This window comes from Grus americana, chromosome 1 (genome assembly GCF_028858705.1).
Source record: "Grus americana isolate bGruAme1 chromosome 1, bGruAme1.mat, whole genome shotgun sequence".
Classification (NCBI taxonomy): Eukaryota; Metazoa; Chordata; class Aves; order Gruiformes; family Gruidae; genus Grus; species Grus americana.
In genome coordinates, this window is record NC_072852.1 from 14,620,262 (window position 1) to 14,636,913 (window position 16,652).

At 36.0% G+C, this 16,652-nt stretch overlaps 1 protein-coding gene across 3 annotated transcripts in view; it reads right to left on the reverse strand.

Annotated features, from left to right (window-relative positions):
• Positions 1–16,652, reverse strand: part of ORC5 (origin recognition complex subunit 5) — a 75,277-nt gene that overhangs the window by 28,077 nt on the left and 30,548 nt on the right. For all 3 annotated transcript variants that reach the window (XM_054811868.1, XM_054811870.1, XM_054811875.1), the window contains one exon: positions 11,341–11,451. In XM_054811868.1, the coding sequence (XP_054667843.1) occupies positions 11,341–11,451 (111 nt within the window). The remainder of the gene's footprint in view (positions 1–11,340; positions 11,452–16,652) is intronic.

Here is a 16,652-nt window from a genome sequence, read left to right on the forward strand (position 1 = left end):
AGAACCAATCTCACCCAAAATAATCACGTTAGCTCTTCTGTCGTCCACCCTCCAGCACCTCATGTGAGAAATTAAACTGTAAGGTAGTAAGGACAGAGACCCTGTGCAGCATCTAATGCACCTTCAGACATTCAGCACCATTTTCAGCTTTTAAAATAATAATAATAATCAATTTCATAGTAGATTCACCTGTCGATCAACCAAATCACAGGGATTTTTTTAAAAACATACTGTACTGAATCAAGCTTTTCCAAGTCTGAGCTACTGTGGGGATTTGTTTCAGCTTATTCTGTCACTCTTCGTATTATAAATAAGTAATATTTGCAATGTTTGCTAAGAACAAAAAATTTTCATGAGATTTACTCATACTCTGCTATCAATTTTGCACACTGCTCCCCTGAAATGTTTTCCAGTTTTCATTTCCATAGATGGAGAAGAGAGATTATGTCAATTCTTAACTATTCCTCGTCTATCAAAAGACACTCTTTTGTCAGCAAGCTTCGTATTTTGAAATCCTCTCTTTCAAATTAACTGTAATGCAGCTGCTTCTTTTGTCCAAGATGCTGTGGCAAGCCCCACTATCCCCTATCAAACAAACACAGAAAGCAGCATAGGGTCTTTGGGGGAGGAGGGATGTCAAGCAGAAAGTCCATAGCTAGAAGTGACTGCAGCTGGCAGGGCAAAACAGTACAAGTATTCACCAAAGTGATCCAACATATTCTTTAATGCACCCTTTTGCTACTTTGTGCTCTATCATTGTATGTATACACAGCCTCGGTATTTTCCAACCTCATCAAAAAATGGAAGGGGTCCCTGGTACAGATACAATGCTACTAGTTCATTGCATATGTGATACAGCAAAATCATCTGTATTGAAGTGACGGGTGGGGTGTAAGTACCTAAAGAGAACATAATCTAGACAGGGAGAAGCAAGAGCACGTTAGGCAGGGAGATGAGGACAGGGACCATATCAGAACTAGTCCAAGGAACATATCAGTAAAGAGAACATAAAAGTATAGCCAACTCTTAGACCATCAGTGATTCTGAACCATCTTTCGTGCTATTACTGAAGTTGCAATTATCTTCATTACTGTATGTGCAGGGAAGTAAAAGGCATATTTAATAAGTGAAGGCTTGCAGAGTTAAGATCTTGACAGGGCATCTGTGTCCTTACAACTCTGCTGAAGTAAACACAAAAGAGCAAGTAAAGCTATTTAGGCTAAAAGACAATGGCAGCAAAAAGTAAAGCAGGTAAAATTGGCCTTGAGTAGTCTTAAACCTGGAATTAGACATTAGTTCTAGCCACCAGGGACACCCAGTGTAACTATTTGAACACAAGGGCTAGCTCTAGTTTTGACATTGTATTTCACTGAACCAGGTTCTATACAAACACTCAATAGAGATGGTTCATTCCCCAAACAGGCTGTGATCCAAATTGTCAGAGAAACCAGCCAAGTTATTTTTAAAAAAGAGACAGATAAATTTTATGAAGACTGTTAATGATGTCGCCTGGGGGCTCAACAGGTTCTTGCCAGTCTTTTATCATATCTTCCTAGTCATATCATCTTAAATCAAGAGATTTGCAAGATCACTAATGAACTCTAATTCTCCCATTTACCTTATCTTAGTATTGTGTCCTAACTTACTTCTATGAATAGCTGGTGATTCTGGAATAGATTGTGTGCATACACTAAACGGTTAAAGCAAAGTGATTAAAAAACTTATCATACACAGGCTGGTTTTAGATATATATGTTATCAAGAGAGGTTGTGCAGTACTTGCTTAATTAATCTTTGCTGTCTTAACAGATGAACCAGATGTACTATTATATTCTTTGTTCTTCCCTAAAGAGGGGATGAGCCGATTATTTATCTCCAAACAATAGGAGTTCATGTATCACAGTGAAGAATTTTTTTTTTAATCTGGGAGGCAATCACTAACAAGCTTCAGCTGCAACTGCTTGATGTAAACACACTGTGAATTGGTTCCTGAAGAATTTAACGATGTTCCTTCCATTAAGTACATTAAACCAATTTCTAAATAAGTATGTAAAGAAAGGGATGGAAAGGACAGAGTTTGGAAGGAGGGAAACTGTTTCATCTTTCATGTATTCATATTTACTTCTTTTATACACTAACACATTTTCATAGATAAGTTAAAACTTGAAGCTTCAAATACTGTTTACAAATAATGCACTGAGAGAACAGAAGTTAAAGAAACTGTTGGTTGATGCAACACATTCCCTATGTTACACAGCAATCTAAGAAATGTGAAGGGTACAAAGGAATATATAATATTAAGTTCACAGGGCCACACAAATTGTTTGTGAAAGTTATTAATAGATTCAGAGTATATAAAACTCTTTATCACTACTGTAGCAAACTTGCAGACCTACCTCAAAAATCACATTTTTTATTTGATTTTATTTGAAAAGTACAAATTTATTGTAAATCAATTTTAGAAAGCCTTAACATATAGGTTTATATATTGGTTTATATGAGTCTGTAAATTCTTAGGGAGATGCTACTGAAATAAAAAAACCTAAGATTAAATAGCAAGAAAGTTTTGAAATGAGTCAATTTTTCTAGATAAAAGAACAAATTTAAGAATTTCCTTTATCCTCCTAATAAACTCAATCTCATCTGAAGTCCTCCCTCCCTCCCTCTCAATAGCCTTTCCCTTGTCATAACCAAAATTTCTTCCATAAAACTGGTTTTCAATAATTCATAACAATTTGTCTTGTTAAATACATTCAGTGTTTTTAAGACACAGATTCAGTGTCAAGCTGGGCAGTATAGCCAGAAGCTCTCTGTAGAAATCAAGTAAGTTTTCTACCTTAAATACTGAAAAGAAAGAATTCAAGTAGAATAGAATACAATTTGATTAAGAAATCCTCCCAAGAGATTGTAAAGCTGTATTAACAGTATACCCCAAAAAATGAAAACAAGATCAAACTAGGTCAAACAACATAACATAGCTCAAACATAATTAGTTTTTCTAAAAGATCTTTTCTGTATCAACTAAAACTAGAAGGAATCAAGCATATTAGTTTCTTCGCAATTTCAATTAGAAAGTACTACGTGAACTAAGACTACTTTTATTTTTATTCACAGCCATGCTGAGACTTAAAAAAAAAAAAAGAGTCAGCTATTTGGTTAAAAGTAATGTTTTCTCCTTTCCTTTTGCTTAACAGCAGGCTCTCTCAAGCTGCCACGGTTAGTGCTAAAGTGCTAACCTATGTCACGCCATGCTGTGCATCACATTAAGTTCCCATTTCAGCTCATGAATTTCTGCCAGATTAGTCCAGTGACCAATAAAAGAAAATGAGAAAATAAGAGTTATTTATTACCTCTTATCACCAACTTCCCAAACCCACTGAAAATCAAGAGAGTACTGATCAATAGATCACTATGCTTTCTAATCAATAGACAGATCCAGCAAAATAAAGCATGTCTGATGCATAACATACCTAGAAAATAATATAGGCATTAGGATCAAATACAACAGTAATAGTATAAACTAAAAAAAATGCAGCTATAAATTTGCCAACCACTAAGAAAGCTGTTCTAACACTTTAAAAAAATCTTTTAGGTATGGGCAACCATGAAGTCACAGATCAAAAGGCTGCATTACAAACCCGTTTGGACAATAAACCTGCAGGGGATATACAAATTATATACTAATGTTGTATATGACATTATATAAGACTCTCAAATATTCCGTGCTGGCAAGATGTGTCTATGTATCTTCACTCGCACTGTAAGAGGAGGGGAAGTTTATTTGGAGTAGTAATGAGAGTGAGATAACCCCAGAGTCTACGGTTTATATTCAATCACTCCTGTCACTGGAAGGCTATCAAGCAAAGGTCTTCTGATGGACTAGACAGACAGGTATACCATAAATTTTAATAGTTCTCATGAAGGAAAAAAGGGGGAAAAAAGAAAAAAAAGCAGCTTTTAAGACCTTTTCCATCTATTTGCATTTTTTAAAAAATAAATGCGCTCTCCTGCAAGAAATTACAGCAGGACCATTCTGGGGATGACAACTCTCGTGGCCAGACTGGACTAAGCTGTGTAATTTTATGTACTTTCCTCTGAAGCAAGAGGACAACAGTGAAATGCAAAGAGACATTTGCAGATTAAATCAACAGGGCAGAATCAGAGGCTGATGACATCCTCTCTTGTAATTTAAGTCTAGAACTCAAGTTACAAAAATAGGGAAATACATTAGAGTAGATTTTCTTAAATTTTGTTTCTGGGATATAAATAAACATACATACACAATCAACTCCAAGAGACACTTTTACAAGCGTTGCACTTCTGAATGTTCACTACTTAATACTCAATAATTCAATATTTTAACATCATATAAAAATTATTCAAATATATTGACATTTTTGTATACAACTATTCGGATCTCTACATAATTTTGAGGTACTGCTGCTCAGTACTGCCTGCTGGGCGTATAAAGCAAAGTAAGACACTCTCCAAATTCAAATGCACGATATACTGTAATTATGTCTTGAATCAGCTTGCAATATTATCTATGAGATTAAAATCTTTTTTTTTTTAAATATTTAACAAGAAAACAAGAAATCTCACCACAACATAAACTTCGATCATGAAGTTCTGAATGCTAAGCTCATCTGAGAACAGGATAGAAATATATTCTACCAAGAAGTCGTCCCACACACTTACGTAGCTAATGTTTGCTACAAACTTCTCAATTATTTCAGGTAAAATTTTAGCACTGACTCTATCTGGTTATCCAGAAAAAGATAAGCACAACACTTCAGAACTTTCACAGTAAAGGGTAAGCAAAGAAAAGTGGTTTCAGAGAAGAAAAAGCACAATCAGCAGGAACTTTAATTTTTCCAGCATTTTGCTTGTTTTTGAGAAGACTAAAATGACAAAAAAAAAATCTACTTATGGACATATAACCAGCACAAGAGCATGTTCTGTATTTTTCATGTACTCTAAAATAAAAACATCTCCCACTCAGCTTTTTAACCAGAGCTTTTTCTCTGGAAACTCACTAACCTGCTCACTTGTCAATGGAGAGTATTCTGTTAGTGTTAAACACTCTAGTCAGGCCAGATGTAAAAATGTTCCTATGAGCAGTCCCTGCAGCAGCAAGGAAAGCTGGAACACAATACAGGAACAGCTGATCTAGCAAAAATGAATAATTCTCATTCTGCCAAGAGTTGTCAAGTGTAGAATGGAAAACTTAGTATTTTCAAACATTAACACAATGTGAGCTTGAAGAAGCAATTACAATGTTTGCCATTTGAAAAAACTGTTAAGTTGACAGTATTCCTCTTTATCAAAGTTGCTACATCAAGGGGATCTAACGTAATGTGCTAACAGAGTTAGTACTACAATTGCTTCTGGTGTCCAGAAAGGCTATGCCATAAGAGAAGCAAAATCTTCATCAGATAAGTAGGTAACAAAAACCAGACATCTTTCCAATCTTGCAACTGGAATTTTACCATGGTTGGCAATTTACAAAAAACCAACCAACCAAACAAAAAACAACAAAAAAAAGCGCAAAAGGCAGTTTAAATATCAAATTCTCATCTGAAAAAGCAAGATATAAAGTATGCTTCTAACACAACAGGGACAAAGAAATCTTGCAGGTAAATTGCCACATACTGTTCCAGTTTACATATATAATACTAGCTATTCCTTTATCTACCCATGCAGGGCAGACAAGAAAGCAAGACAGAAAGAAAACAAACCTCTCAGATTTTTATACTGCAGGAAAGGGCACTTTTCCCCCCCCCCTTTTCCTTTAATTAAAGGAAATTACGTTCCTCTGGCTCCCTCCAGCTGGAATAATGCTATGTACATCAGTGGGTTTGTGTATTTCTAATAGACCCATATGATATTGGCACTTAACATACTACCTTAAATCTCGTATCTGCAGACTTATTCTAACTTCAGATAAAAAGCTCTTGCTCTGTGGCCAACAATTTGCAATGCTGTTTAACAATTTGCAATGCTGTTTATTGTTTTGCCAGACACACAACTATCTGAAAATATTTGCTGAATATTATGAGTAGCAGTAAACCCAAACTCGATTCTGAATGTAAAGAGAGACTAAGTTTTTTTAAAGATGATCTAACAGTTTAACTTTAATGCATTAGAGTGAAAATGCAAAGAGAACTGAAATTACAAATGAGTTACCTATTCAGTAATTTTCAGCTCTTAGTATATTCTGAGAAGTTATCACACCTCTCTGCATAGATGTCCTTCCAAACATTCAGGGATGTACTAACAGGAATAAAATATGCAAAAGTATTCAAGACAAAGGGTTTAATTCCATTTTACCTAGTATAGATAACATCATAGCTCAAAACTGCAAGTAGATCTAGTCAATCCTCTTTATGAAAAGCATATTTCACAAGAAAGCAGAAGCAAGATAAAACATCTAGAAAATGAAAATTGGTTAGGAGAACTGAATTGATTTGAAGAAGCAATTGAAAAATCATTTTGGTAGAGGAAAAAGAATTGGTTAATTTTGGCTCGTAAACCATAATGTAAACCATAACTGTAACAACAAAAACATCTACTTGCCTACTGGTTGTGATATGAAATTAACAGCCTTTATCCCCTTCGATGTAAAATGAGCTGATTTAATTTAAATCAGTGTTGATGTTTCTTGCACATTTTGTGCATAAATTTGCTCATATGTCCTATACTAAGGCACATTTTTATAAAGATAATAGTGTTATATTTCTGCCTAAATGTGGGAAACCTATAATGAAATACTACTTCTACAAATCAGAACTGAATACTCTCAGAACCTTTGCAAATGCACTTGCAGTGGGCATTATAAAATTTCTTTGTATCCCTCCACTCTATAATAATTGCATTTGGACACAATGCACATTTCATATTCCGCACAGTGGGTCCATGTGGACACACAAATCATACTCCTGGTTGTTCCCTAAGCCTGAAAAAGCATCAACTGCTGGTCCTTGGTAAGGTAACCCTATGACTTATCTGTTCCTGTAGGATGCAGACTGCATACCCCATAGTTGCACTCGTTTTAGCATTGTGTGAAAGTATATTTGCATTTTTTCACCATTAAAAATAATGTTTTACCTTTTAAAATACTTCAGCCACTTGCTCCACTTAGCCTATATTCAACTAGAACATCAACTGTGCAAGTTTTATCCCAGAATTTAACTGCCCAGTGGTGGCGGCAATATCATCTTCAATCTGTTAAATTATTAATTATACCAAAGTCGGCCTGAAGAAAAACATTTAAAGATCTTGTCCTCTGAAATGGTTGCAGAAATCAACCTCTGTTATCACATGGTTGAAAAACCAAGCAAATAAATTCAAACAAATTCAGCGACATGTTACAGTAACACACAATGTGTTAAAAAACATTATCATGAAAAATTAGAAGTACTAAGGAAAACTGAATATTCTGGAGGAAAAGGAGCACGGAAAACTTCTCAAGTGAATATAGACCTATATTCACATCTGTACTGACATCACAGTGTAAAAATATAAAATAAAAATTCCTAATTTAACTTCCTCTCAAACAATCCTCACTAGATATGTGAAAATTTTATTTTAAAATAGCATAAAACCAAGAGAAATTTCAACTTTTAAGGGGGTAACTGATTTAATAATTTTCATTTGCAGAAGTGGAAATTTGCATGTTTGGGTTTTTTCCTTGGTGCTACTCCCCTCTACTAGTTAATGAGGTAAAACAAAACGAATAAGCCATTCTCATGTAATCCAATTACAGCAAGAAGTTACAGCAGGAAAAAACTTTGTCTTGTATCAATTGCAAAGATCACACTTCTGAAAGGAACACTTTAGCTTTTCGTTTGAAAAAAGTATGAGACCATTTTAAGGACTAATTAACATTAAAAGGCAAAAGTTAGATTAAGATTCAAATTTTAATTTGAAATTCTATTTAGTAAAAATGAAACATTTTCAATAAAGCCTAGCATTAAACAGAAAATTGAAATTTTGCTGCTTATTAGCATAAAGTTTCATTTTTGAAAAGCTAATAACCAGAATTTTCATGTGAATAGAAATTATGCACAGAAATAAGAAGCAATAAGAAATATCACAAAATCAGCAACATGACAGATCTTAAAGCAGCTGCTAGTCCTTCTCAAAACTTGACTGAGACTGTTGATCAACTTTAAAGCCAAGGCATGCTATTTTCTGACAGTACATGGGGAGAATTAATAAGTATTTGGTTCATGTACAGCCTTTCAGTTTACAAATTAGAGCACATAATATTAATGTTGAATCAGTTAAGAAGCCAAATATTTGATTTAAAACATTTTAAACTTCTGCACAATTCAAGAATGATTTCCATGCTGTACACACAAACAAGAAAATAAAAGATTGTGGTATCTAACTGCAAAATGTATCGATACTGCTAAGGATAACCCAGCTCCTAAATATTAAATTTATTTGAAATATATACTTATAGAATAACTAATGACAAAAATCATTGGAATATAAATTGTTTTAAACTATTCAGGAAAAAAATGCAATTACATATTATGCCTAGATTAAGCTACTTCCAAAATCTATTTTAAATTCTGTCGTATGTTACTTTATGTTAGACATTTCAAGAGTTTTTAATTAAAATTTAATGCAAAAATGGTTTTAATAATTAAAAGTATTTTTTAAAACTAAAAATTTTATTTTTGTATGAACAGATTTCATTTCAACTTCTTTGCCCTAACCTGGTTAATGTTTAATACAATCTTTTTATATCTTTATAGCTTAATCTGCATATATTCAGAAAAATAAATTACAGCCATTCTTTGGTAACACTGCCATCTAGTGTACAATCTAAATTAGAATGAAGCATTTATTTTAATTTTTCCATTCTGCAATTTAGTCTAGGGGGGAATTACACTCCATGTACAAACTATGTCTTCAATACTACTTAACTGTGCATGGGAATAAAGACATATGTTCTCTCATCTGGAATGCATGCTAGATATGGAGACATAGTAATTTTGAAAATACACTGTAAATCTCTGTTACATAATACATTCATGACTTAAGTATACCAAGATGTTTTTGATAGCCAAACATAAGAGAATATACAGCTAACATCCTACACACAAATTTTATTACGTAGCATTCCCAGTCTTGTCATCATCATTCCCTTTCACATTACTTGAAGAAACTAAACTGAAATTTGCTCCTTGAGACTGGCAAAGTTCAGGCAAAACTAAATTTCACAGTTGCAGTGTGACAGTCAGTTGTTTTGCTTCTTGCCTGTTCTTTCATCTAATGTCTTAAAGGTTGCACTCTTTCTATCTTAAAAATGAAATTTTGTTGGAAGATCACAGTGACAGTCTCTTCAAACGCTTTAAGAAAGGCAGAGAGAAAGAAGTACCTATACAGTGGATCGTCAGTAGATTTAGAGCACAAGTGAAACCAATCTGAACATTACATGGATTGTATCTTATTTTCTCCTGAATTTCTGTAACAGTCTCATAAGACTCCATTTCTTACTGAACTAAACCTAGATCAATCATTGTTGATAAACTAACATTACTAAACAAGACAACTGCCTTTTGCCTCACTATTCTGAGTTTCAGCTTCGACACTTCATGTCTTATATAAAAAAATGCACTACCTGGAGCAAAACACAAATCCAGCACCCTGTAAGGACAGAGCTGTGACCAATACCTTGACTGACAGACTTGACTGACAGACTTCACAGTACAGTGAATTGAAGAATCAACACAACATTCATAGAAAAGCAATTCTTTCCAGCTACAAAGTGAATAGATATAGCTGGCCAAATTTATGCTTTTTTATGAACACTAAGGTCCCTGTATTGTTTGTACTCCAAAGATGCTATAAGTAGCTACAAGGCTGCAGCTGTCATCCAAAGGCTGGTGGGAAACTGCCTGCTTCAACAACGTGTGGTGTCCCTTCATACGACATGTGCCCATAGGAAACTTCATGTAGCTTTGAAATACTCACAGAGTTCAAGGTCCTTTTGAAAGCATAGTGAATTCCTGCGGTGCTGTGGTATGACAGAAGACAGACAAGAAACAAGTACAGGATGCATAAACATGTCTAAACTTGATTTTTTTCAGTCATCTCCTGATTACATCTGAAAGCTAAACCATTGACCACTCAAGAGGGTGCAGACTGTAAGCTGAAAAAAAAAAAATCACTCATCTAATTACAAAAGAATAAATGCTTGTATTACCAGATTTTTGAGGTTGTTGTCTAATAATTTCTCATGGCTCAGATCATATAATAACCTTTAACTAAAGGAGTTGAGAGAAAACATTATGTCAAGGTGTAAGTTGACTACTGCACCTATAAAGCATCTGTGTTTCCCACCACTATTAACAAAGATATTCACATACCACTGATTAAATAAAGTACTATAATTCCCTAGCTCCTAAATTGCCTGATTTTACAACATGCATATTTATGGTTGGTTATTCTACAAATGTGGGAAATGAATTTTGCCAAACGTTTGTGTGAACACTGAACAGTGACGATTAAAGCAGTAGCAAAATTGTTTAGGTATCTTGAGCATATGTTTCCTAGAACTTTATATGAATGCAGACATCAGATTAAAATAATCCTTGGTTAAATTTGAGACCTAACAAGGGAAGGTAGGAAATATTTTTGTAAGTAAAAGCTAAGCACAAATGGAAAGCAGGAAAGAAATTCAGATCTTCTAAGATGGACACGGAAGATCTAAGAATCAAGTTGATAATAGAAAACTATCTTTAGTTACACAGAATAGGTATTTACACTTTACAAACCCAGAGCTCTAGACAAAACTCCAGATTTACTTAATTCCACTCAACTCTATAGTTATGCTGCCATCTAGTGAAACAGGATATTGACTCTTCTCTGACAAACTGTTAAAGCTGGTACAGACGAAAAACATGATCCCTAAGATACATGTATCACAGCAAACATCTTTCACCTGCGAATACCTTATTCTTCCCTCTGCTTCTACTTCACCACTACATTTTTGTAACATGCTTTACAAGGCGACTAATTTTGGCCACAGGACAGTAAACATTTATACGCTTAACTTCAATGAGAAGTCAAGGAACTAATCAACACAGATCACAGTCCAGAATCAGGAAAAAGTTAGCTATTAGAAGGTTTCAGACCATTACACAGATAAAATCTTGAATTCATAGCTAGTAATACAGATAAATATTACTCTGAGCCTTCAATGTAAATTACTGTTGTGGATGTTTTCTTATCACATTTCATTAGAATGATGACTTATGAAAACTAATGTAAAACCTTTTCAAAAAATCCAGGCAGTAAAAAGGAAACCGAGAAAGTTCACACTCACCTGAGAAAATATATTTGCAGTTGGAGCAACTCTGTTGTCCACAATACTATATAATATTGCTAACAATCTGTCCAGGGGAAATGGCTTTGGTCCAAGGAGGTGATTGCTGGTCTGCAACAGAAACAAGACTTTTCAATCCAATAGATCTTTCCTGGAGTACCACAAGATGTTATTCTCACATCGTTTTAGTCTCTGGGGAGGCACTGTAATTCACAGTAGTCTTTCATACAGCCTACTCATATATTATGGAAAACACTGAATACAAGCTTATTGATCAAAATAAAGATATAGACATGGAGCTCTATTTAACATGGCAAGAGTTCAAACTGCTCAATAAATAGAAACATTTTTGAGCTGTAACAGAGGATCTTAGGCCAAATTTCCCATCACTAGATTTATAAATTTACTTGTCCTTTTAAATTACCTTGCCCAATCTAAAGATTAAAGAGGAAAGACTACATTTTACTATATTCTCAAGGTGCACATAGTTTTCTTCAGTTTATCAACAGTAAGACAAGTTAGGCTTAAAAGCACACAGAATTTCTAGCTAGTGAAAAAATTAAAGGTTTAGATTTATTCTATTGTCTACAGTCAGTCTATAATCCACAATCACCCACAAAGAACTGCACATAACAGAACAATAGTTTTTTACAAATCTATAAAAACAAAGATACACTTGTTTGATGTGTTTGACTTACTGAAGACAAATATTTGGATTTTGAAAAAGCATAAAAAGAGAAGATTCTGCTAAAGTATGAATGTATCTGCTTCCTTTGAATCATTTTAGCCAACAGGTTTTCTCTTCCTCTCACAGAGGTGCAAAGTCATAACAAGAGTTCCTCATCTTAAATGCCACACCAAACTAGCCTAATAAACAGCCGTATGGTCTAGAAAACGAGTAGAATAACTTGGCAATGGGCACCAACTGTAATACAGGAAATTATATTTAAATGTGGGAAAAAAAATCTTTTTACCCGTGTGGACAGTTGAACACTGCAACTTATTGTCCAGGCAGGCTGCGGAGTCACCATCCTTGGAGATATTCAAAACCCAACTGCGCATGGTCCTGAGCAGCCTGCTCTAGGTGACCCTGCTTGAGCAGGGGGGTTGGACTAGACCAGAGGTCCATGCATACCTCAAGCTCTTCTGTGAGTTTTACTTCCTAAAACTTTTTTTTTTTTTTTAAATTGGATCAACTATCTCTGCAGGAATAAAATGTATTGACTGCTCATTTTTTTCCAACAGAATTGCTGAGTTTGTATTTTTGGCTGATTTTAACTTTTTCATTTTCTCTTTTACTTCCTGCTCAGAGGAGGGTCAGCTAGGAGGTCTGAGCAGCTTGCTCAGGACTTTACCAGTCCTGTCTTGGAAACCCCCAAGGACAGAGACTGTACCACCTCTCCAGGAAACCAGTGTCACTGCCTGGCTGTCCTCATAAGGAAAAAGGTTTTCCTTATACCCAGCGTAAACATCTCATTTCAGCTTACACTCATCATTTCTCACTCTCTCACCATCCACCATTGTATCGTATAGTCTTGATGATTTCCTTGCGTGTACGGGACAGCCTGCTTTTAGGCTTCCCTTCTCCAGCTTGGACAACTGCAGTTCCCTCAGCCTCTCCTTGCAGGGCAAGCACTCCAGCCCCTGACCATTTTGATGTCTCTGTGCTGAACTTGTTCTGGTTTACTGACGTGCATCTTGCACTGGAGGGGGGCAAAACTGGACAGAGTATTCAAGATGCCCAAACAGTGCTGAGTGTGAGGGCCCAGCGTGCATCTGCCTCCCATGAGTTTAGCTGGCTAAAATAAAGAGTTCAGCGGACTGAGCCCAAGGTCAGCTCCTTTGCTGGGAAGAGCTGCTGTATGAAGAGCTACCTGCCAGCTACAGTGTTATCAGAACACAGCTATTTACTCAACTCCGCATTTACAGAGCTATTCTGCCCCTTGTCTTTCTTTTGCACCACACACATCTTCACACCTCAGCTGACACTGATGGACGTTTTAGGCATTACAGGTTATTGTACACAGTAACATGGAATTCAACTGAATTCACAGAAATATGAGTTCCTGATTTTTCAGTATTAAATATTTTTAAAATAACCAATTTTACAAAAAGGAGAAGTACAGTTCATAGAGCAGAACGAGGTAGTATTACAAGTCAGGCACCATTGTTAGGACTACAGAGATTTATGACCCAGACTGTCAAAAGTTCTGACAAGGGAAATGTTTGTTTCCTTTTAAGTTCGTATTTCATTCTCTCTACTTTGACACCCAGTTTCCTTTTTTGTAGTGTACAGTGATTTATTCTCACTACCAGAGCAACCAAGATTAAAGAGGAATTTCAAAAGACAGTTTTTTTCAAAATGCTTCTGGGAAAGAACACCTCTCAAATATATCACCAGCACCTCTGTGGCATTAGTTACCAGTAAAACACAACCACTCATTTCTTCAGTAAAACAAAAAGGTATTTCCAATACATGTTTTAGCTTTTCCAATCCAGGAGGTGTCCCCATAGCTACCTCTTGGCTAACAAAGAAAACTGTGAGAAATAATGGAACATGCAGTCAAAACTTTAGCATGACACCCTCAATCAGAATGCAGGTATGGTGTAAGTTATGAATTTACAATCTCCTGCCCTTCTGCTTCTAAACAGTCCAGTTCTGTGAATCTTATTCTTTATTATCAAGAGAAAAAGTCAACATACAGTAATTAAAACGTGTGCACTCCAGGCAGCTAGCAAGCACAATTAGCATGTAGTGATCCCTGAAGTTGTGTTTAGTATACAGTTACAAGTTTCTTGCTCTCAATACTATTAGCTCTCAGCTTAGACAGAATACTGCTTTGAACTTTCAAATCAATTGAGAGAAATGCTTTCTTCTGGAAAGGCCAGAAGAGTTAATTCTAATAGAGTGCAACTTCTAGAAGCAGCACTTCATTTTTACTTCTTCAACAGAAATAAATTCCTGGATGAATAGGAATGAATCATAGAATGGTTTGGGTTGGAAGGCACCTTAAAGATCATCTAGTTCCAACCCCCCTGCCATGGGCAGGGACACCCTCCACTAGACCAGGTTGACCAAAGACCCATCCAACCTGGCCTTCAACACTTCCAGGGAAGGGGCATCCACAGCTTCTCTGGGCAACCTGTTCCAGTACCTCACCACCCTCACAGGGAAGAACTTCTTCCCAATATCTAATCTAAATCTACCCTCCTTCAGCCATTACCCCTTGTCCTGTCACTCCGTGCCCTTGTAAGCAGTCCCTCTCCAGATTTCCTGTAGGCCCCTTTAGGTACTGGAAGGCTGCTCTAAGGTCTCCCTGGAGCCTTCTCTTCTCCAGGCTGAACAACCCCAACTCTCTCAGCCTGTCTTCACAGGAGAGGTGCTCCAGCCCTCTGATCATCTTCATGGCCCTCCTCTGGACTCGCTCGAACAGCTCCATGTCTTTCTTATATTGGGAGCCCCAGAGCTGAACGCTACTCCAGGTGGGGTCTATCTCAACCAGGATGCAGTTGGCTTTCTGAGTTGCGGCGTTTAGAAATTCCTCCAAACAGAACATAATAAAGAATAAGATTTTTACAAATCATCCGCAAGGAGCTAAGGCAGAATACTATGTAGAATAGTATTTATAAAAATCCAGGGACCCCTCAGCTCACTTAAAAACAAAGATACCTTCCACATTCATAAAACCTCTTCAAAAAGTTTTATAGCCATCAAATTATCTCTGTGTGTCCTCTATCATCTGTCTTTCCACCTTGGCAATACACTTGTCTTTTGAACCATTTGACTTTCCCCCAGTTGCCACTGTCTGTGCTTATGCTTTTTATCTAAAGTGTCACTGGCCTAAGCCTTCCACTGTCCCGCAACTGCAAGCCATGTATTCATATTCCAAATTTTCATGAACAAGAACCAAAGGTGTTCTTTAAAGAGTAAAAGCTTAACCCAAAACTCTCCCTTAAACCTGCACAAAAGGGAGAAAGTCCTTAACTTCAGCTAGCTGAATTTTCAACCTTTTTAGGATATACTTAAAAAGAGAACTATACTTCTCATTTTTCTTAGCAGAAAGCATTTCTGAACTTCCCCGGTTGCTATACAAATGAAGCATCTTCAGTTGTAAGCTAGAAATTCTCATACAAAACAAATCCTAGACTGAAGTTGAAGCATATAAACTAGACAAACTCTTTTCCCATAAAAGACACACCAACGCATTTGATCTTCTATCAGGCTGACATCTGAAAAAGCATACTCCTGCAAAAGCAGCTCCTCCAGGAAGTTCTCTCACTTGTCACTATACTGGAAAAATGCTGTTCCAGGGCAACTGTGCAAAGAAACCCAACAAATTCTGCTGTTAACAGCAACAAGGCAATTAACAGAATGATAAAGTCAATTTTTTCCTCTCATTCACAAGATTTACTTTTTCTAATTAAAAAAACCATAGCCTCTGGACTGAACAGAGTTAAGAATCAAGAAACAGATTTTTACCCTGGCTGTACCTAAACTTTTAAGGAAGGATTTATTTCATCTAATGCTAGCTTCCTGCCAAGTAGGTATGTACAGCCAAACTAGTTTCCTAAGTTCCCATTATAGCCAGTAGAAATCTAATCAATACAGTTTATGGTGCAATTCATCCAACTGAATGTAGAACCTACTTTAGTGTGAGACGAATCACACCCTACACTCCAATGACTGCATCGACTAGCTCTGCACTGTCTATAAAAAGACACTAGCTTAGATATAGGCACCCACTTTGAGTTAGGTGAATCTGATCTCTAAATCAGTCTTTAGACAAGCTTCTCTGACAGAAGGTATATTGATATAAGCTGTCACACCAACAACTGAAGCAAACAAGCTTTTATTTGTAACACTACATATGTAATCCTTTAACCCTATATTTCAGTTTCCCTCACTATGGAATCATAGCACCAAAATACAGTTTACATCTGGATGATTGTATCTTTGTGCAAATATTTATAAAGGTTACAGTATAGTAAAAGGAAAACATGTCTGGAAGATCCTCTTAGGACCTGCAGTCCTGTTCTCCACTATCACAGCTACCACGCCTCAAAAACTTTCAAAACCAAACTGCACTCTGACCTACAAGCATTTTCAGTTTCTGGCATCAATAATTATAGTGAAACAGTCCTTACCTGTAAACTATAAAGCAACACGTAAGCAGAGAACCAGTGCTCTGTAACTAGAAGCAAAAGTACTCTTGAAATGCCACAAAGTTCCCATCCTATTTGTTAATCCTTAAGACACACTCCTGTTTCTTGCATGCAGTCAAGAGTTTAATGTAACACTGTCAACTCAAGAG